Below are 6,163 nucleotides of genomic sequence, written 5' to 3'. Positions count from 1 at the left end.
GAAGGTCCTATTCATACGAGGATAAAAAATAACTATTATGTCATATGAGAACACCTCTTGTACTATGAATGGGTCATCCCATCTGGACCTCAGCTTTCCTAGAAAAAGATGGAGTCGCGAATTAAAAAGCCAGACCTTCTATTCAGGCTTGAACTATTTTCTCAAAATATGATGATCATGAAAATGCTTAGTTCGAGCCTTGTAGATCTTGGCACGCTCGTAAGCCTCATTTTGCAACTCCTCAAGCTCACTCATCTACATTTTGTGCTATGCGCTAGCTTGGGCCATATCAAAATTGAACTTCTCAATCACTCAGTATGCCCTATGATCTAACTCAAAAGGAAGATGACATGGCTTCCCAAAAGCCAAGCAGTAAGGGCACATGCCAGTTGGAGTCTTGAAATCTGTCTTATAAGCCCATAATGCATCATCAAGGCACTGGGACCAGTCCTTTCGGTCTAGCCAGACTGTCTTTTCAAGAATCTTCTTGATCTCCCTATTGGAGACCTCAACCTGGCCACTCGTCTGTGGATGGTATGGTGTAGCAATCCGATATTGTATAGAGTATTTCCTGAGTAAGAAAGCAATATGCACATTCTTGAAGTGCTTACCTCCATCACTTATCATCGCTCTTGAGACATCGAACCTACTAAAAATATTGTGCATGATAAATCAAAGCACCTCTTTATGATCATTGGTTCGGGTGGCCACGACCTCGACCCACTTAGATACATAATCGATTCCCACTAAAATATAAACAAAACGGAATGATAGTGGGAAGGGACCCATAAAGTTGATGTCCCAAACATCAAAAATCTCTACGACAAGAATGGGAAGAAGGGGCATTATATCGCGCTTAAAAATATTGTCTGTCTGCTGACAACGTAAGCACCTCCTACAAAACTCATGAGCATCTCTATGTAGTGTTGGCCACCAAAATCCAGACTGGAAGACCTTTGCAGCGGTCTTCTGACTAGAAAAGTGGCTTCCACAGGCCAAGGAATGACAAAACTTCAAAATAGATGTGAACTCCTCATCGAGGATACACCTTTGAATCATCTGGTCAGGATATAATAAAAACAACTCTAGATCCTCCCAGAAATAATGTTTCACCTATGACATGAAGTGATCTCTCTCATTCCTATTCTAATGTGCAGGGAACACTTCGGTCCCCAAGAAGTTGATGATATACGCGAACCAGGGCAGACATTTGACGTAAAGAAGCTGCTCATTCGAGAAGGAATCATCAATCTGTCCCTAATCAGTGGATGTCTCCACAGTCAATCTAGATTGATGATCTGCTACAAGATTCTCACATTCACTCTTATCTTGAATCTCGATATCAAATCCTTGTAGCAGTAGGATCCACCAGATGAGACACGGTTTGGTATCATTTTTACTCATCAGATATCTTAAAGCGGCATGATCAGTGATAACCTTGGAGCCCAATAAATATAAACAAAACTTTTTGAGGGCAAATACTACAGCTAGCAGTTTCTTCTCAGTGGTCGTATAATTCATCTCCGCATCAGAGAGGTTCCTGCTAGTGTAATAAATGACATGAGACCTTTGTTCTATTTTCTAGCCCAGAATGGCTTCTACTGCGTAGTCTAAAACATTGTACATGATTTCAAAAGGTAATGACCAATCGAGAGATCGAAGAATAGGTGTATTGGTCAATGCCTCCTTCAGAGATAAAAATGCCTTCAAACGCGCATCATAAAAAAAAATGGTTGATCGTTAGAGAGCAGGTTGAATAACAGTTTAGAAATCTTGCTAAAGTCCTTGATAAACCGTTGATAGAAACTTGCATGCCCTAAGAATGAATGTATCTACTGCATAGAGGATAATTTAGCAATCGACTCCACTTTGGCCTTATCAACCTCAATCCCTTTCTTGGACACAATATGTCCAAGAATAATCTCCTGCAGTATCATAAAATGGCTCTTCTTCCAGCTAAGTACGAGATTTGCCTCCATACAACGTTTAAGCACTCACGATAATTTTTAGAGACAATCATCAAATGAAGAGCTATACACCAAAAAATTATTCATAAATATCTCAAAGACGTTGTCAGCCATATGAGAGAAAATAGCCATCATGCACCTCTGAAAAGTTATCGGGGCATTACAAAGCCCAAACGACATTATTCTAAATACGAAGGTGCCATAGAGACAGGTGAAGGTAGTCTTCTCTTGGTCCTCGGGGTGAACGATCACCTGATTGTATCTTGAATAGCCATCTAGGAAGCAAAAATAGTGTTGACCTACCAGTCTTTCTAAGATTTGGTCGATGAACGACAACGAGAAGTGATCCTTTCGTGTTGCATTGTTCAACTTCCGACAATCAATGCATACTTGCCACCTCGTGGTAGTCCACATGGGAATGATTTCTCCTTTCTCATTAATCACAATGGTGAACCCAGACTTCTTGAGGACAACCTGGGTGGGGCTCACCCACTGACTATCGGAGATGGGATAAATGATCATTGCGTCCAACCATTTGACTACCTCCTTCTTCACCACTTTCTTCATATAGGGATTCAACCTCCTTTGCATCTCTCTTGAGGGCTTGGCACCCTCGTCCATGATAACCTGATGCATGTAAAAGGAGGAGTCTATCCCCTTCAGATCTGCTACCAGTCATCCAATTGCCTCTTTATACTCATGCAGAACCTGAAGAAGTTGACACTTCTGAGTGTCAATCAAGTCTGCTTAAATGATGATGGAGAGAGTCTGATCATTGCCTAAAAAGGCATACTTAAGCAAAGTTGGTAAGGGCTTTAACTCAAGTTTGGGCAGACTCTCAATGAAAAGTCGGGCATGCTTCTCTGCCAAATTAGGGAGTGGTTTGAACTGCTAGGTCTATTGCACTTCTCCTGTCAATCTATCAAGCAGACCATAGTCCTCTCTCATGAGTGAAGCATCATCCTCGTCTTAAGGTGGGTCACTAAATGTCCATATCGGCTCTACTTCTACCAGGTCTTGAATGAAATCAACTTGGAAAGAAGCATATACTCTTGTAGAGCCTATTACAACGTTAAAAATGTTCAACCTCATATTCATATTGTCAAACGAATCATTCATCATACTAGTGCGGTAATTGATGCATGCGTTGGTAGTAGCCAGAAAGGGGCAACCAAGAATAATGGGTGTTTGCCTCATATCATCCACTCCCTCCACATCCAAAATGATAAAGTCTGCAGGAAAATAGAAATCCTCCACCTTGACCAACACATCATCAAGAATCCCTCATGGGACCTTGACAAAATGATCTGCTAGCTGCATGGTCATCGACGTCAGCTTTATTTCCTTTAATCCAAATGTGTCATAAAAGAAACCAGGCAAGATGTTCATACTTGTTGCGAGGTCGAGCAAAGCACGCTCAACTGTAATGTCTTCTATGATGCAAGAGATAATAGGAGCCCCTTGGTCCTTGAGCTTTGGTGGAGTTTGGTGCTAGAGTACTGCACTCACCTGCTTAGTCAGATAAATCTTCTTTAGCACATTGAATTGTAACTTCCGTTTCTGCGTACAAAGCTCCTTCAGAAACTTTGCATATGTAGGGACCTGCTAGATGGCGTCAAGTAGGGGAAGGTTTATCTGAACATGCTTGAATATCTCAAGTTTCTCTTGTATCTTTACCCTTGCTTGCCGAACAACTTCGGCTTCTCTAGTGCCTTAGGAAAGGGGGCTTTAGGTATATAGGACTTGGAAGGCTGAGATGATGGAGCCCTCTTGCCCTCCTGAGGTATGACAGTAGGGACCGGTTGCTCAACCTAGATCTCTCTCTCTCTCTCTCTCTTTTGCAACCTCCCACAATTGGTATTGTTTCCCGCTCTTAAGGATTATAATCACTTGAGCCTGCTCTTGATGGCATCCGTTCTATGCAAGCCATGTATCGGCTTCTTACCCCTAGGGTTAACCACTTACTGACTAAGCAATGTCCCCTTGCTTCGCTTGCTTAGCGCTTCGATGACTTGTCACATATGTGTTTCTAATTTGGCAATAGACTGCGTGTGGGTGCTCAGTTTCGCTTTGATATCTGAGAAAGCTCGCAACATCTTATCCTTGAAGGACTAAATGGATATAGGCTCCTGGGATGGAAGCTGAGTAAACAAAGGCTGAGCTGAAGGAAAGCTAGATCACTGAAAACAGGTGCATAACCGCCTTGCCTGGGTGGGTTCTAGAAAGGTATAGGGGGATGTAGTGGATTCCTCCACAAAAAATACCTTGTGCTATCTGAGCTTGCTTCTGAACAAACTCAAAGTACTATGACACCGCTGGGCAGTCAAACACATGGTGTGCTGGGCTAGCACACAACATACACACCTGCACTGCTGGAGAGGAATTTGACAACAACTTGATCAAATTTCTAGGTCAGCATGTCAACCTTGTTTTGCAACTCAAGGTGTGTCCCTATCTTATAAATGCCAGCCTTCTTCGCTCCATCTTGTGTAAGTGCAACCCTCTTAGTTCGTGAGGCTAAAGCGTGGTGCATTGAATTCTCTCTCAGGGTCTCAAACAGGGCCCATGCCTTATCCTCACTCTTCAACATAAAAGTACACCCACAATCTGCATCGACCATTTGATGGTTCTTCTCGGTCAGCCCATTGTAAAAGTACTGCATCAGTTGTCAATAAGGCACATGGTGGTGGTGACACTTTTAAAGAAGATCTTTCATCATCTCCCAAGTCTCATGAAATTGTTCTCCCTTAATCTGAAAAAAACTAGTGATGACTTTTTATATTGGTTCATCTTATCAATTAGGAAGTATTTCTTGAGAAACTCTCTTTGCATGCATTCCCAAGTGGTAATTTGAACTATATCTAAGACCTTCAGCCAGTGTTTGGCTTTATCTTTGAGGGAGAACATGAATAATGTCAACCTCAATGCGTCATCTCCAAAATTATTGATCTACACCATAGAGTAGATCTCGAAGAACTCATCGAGATGACGGTAAGGGTCTTCATTGCTAAGGCCATAAAAGGATGGTAACATTTGAGTGATATTGGCCTTGATCTCGAACTGTGGTACTCCTACAATAGGTCGAGTGATGTAGGAGGTGGGAGTATATTCATTGAAAATGAAATACTCCCTCAGGGGACAGGTCAACTGTTGTTCTTCAATCATGGGGTCGGATAGACAGGCTCTCCTAATAATAGAGTCGGGGTCCTCAATAGGCTCAACAAGATCGGGGGTCAAGCGATCGTCGCCCTTGCATACACCTCAGGGTAGACCAGTGTAGCAACCATCCTAAAGCAGAGCTTTCTATCTACCTAATGCGCAAACGTGATCAAACTCCAACAAACCATGAAGCGGGAAAAATAAAATAAAATAGAAAAACAGTAAACATGCACCACACACTTGCACCCAAACAAATATTATGTGAAAAGCAAACTATGAGCACAATACCAATCATGCACAGTCACCGTCTAGGGGTAGCCTAATAGGTGGGTCATGCAGAAATAGTAAACTGGTCTCTTGGGCTCACAAGCATGTGGTTTTATAATCCTAAGTATTGAAATAAACTAACAATCTTAAGTAATAAGCATAAAAATAAACTAGCAACCCTAAATAAGTAACAAAAAGGAAACTAGCAATCCTAAGTAAAATAAGAACACACAATGGGCAATAAAGTGAATACTTGTATCTTTCGTCCTTCCCTGGCAACAACAGCAAAAATTTGGTGTAAGTTTTATAAAATAGATTTTTAAAACAATATTTTCAATAAAAACATGGTGAAAGCTAGACACGAAATACTAAAAATTGGCTTGCACAAGTGGTGGAGTCCGGCCCTCTACGAAGGACTCAAACAAATACAACAACAACAACTACTACGTCTTCATCCCAAAACAATTGGGGTCGGCGATATGAACCAACAAAGAAAATCATTCTCGGTCTTCCACATGAATCCTTCTCCTCCATTCATTTCTATCCAATGCCATGTCCTCGGTGAGGTTCAAAGCATTCATATCATTTCCTATCACCTCCATCCATGTCTTCCTAGGCCTACCCCAACCTCTTTTAACTAATATATTTTCCCATTTCTCCATCCTTCTAACTGGAGCATCATTAGGCCTTCGTCGAATATGTCCAAACCACCGTAAACGATTCTCTCTCATCTTATTTTCAATGGGTGCAACGCCTACCTTCTTACGTAT

General features: G+C 41.7%; 1 protein-coding gene across 1 annotated transcript; it reads right to left on the bottom strand.

The window, feature by feature from the left end:
• Positions 1-312: 312 nt before the first annotated feature.
• LOC149837586 (uncharacterized) lies at positions 313-627 on the bottom strand. Its single transcript, XM_090008067.1, has one exon. The coding sequence runs from the start codon at positions 625-627 to the stop codon at positions 313-315; it is 315 nt and encodes a 104-aa protein (XP_089864193.1).
• Between the last annotated feature and the right edge of the window lie 5,536 nt (positions 628-6,163).

The sequence above is a fragment of the Nuphar pumila genome, chromosome 5 (genome assembly GCF_984573655.1).
Source record: "Nuphar pumila chromosome 5, dmNupPumi1.hap1.1, whole genome shotgun sequence".
Classification (NCBI taxonomy): Eukaryota; Viridiplantae; Streptophyta; class Magnoliopsida; order Nymphaeales; family Nymphaeaceae; genus Nuphar; species Nuphar pumila.
The sequence above is the reverse complement of the archived record's forward strand: the minus strand, read 5'-3'. Positions and strand labels throughout refer to the sequence as shown.

What these genes read in the sequence shown, in the direction of transcription:
- LOC149837586 (XM_090008067.1), bottom strand. Translation starts at nt 627, where the DNA reads ATGATAAGTGATGGAGGTAAGCACTTCAAGAATGTGCATATTGCTTTC.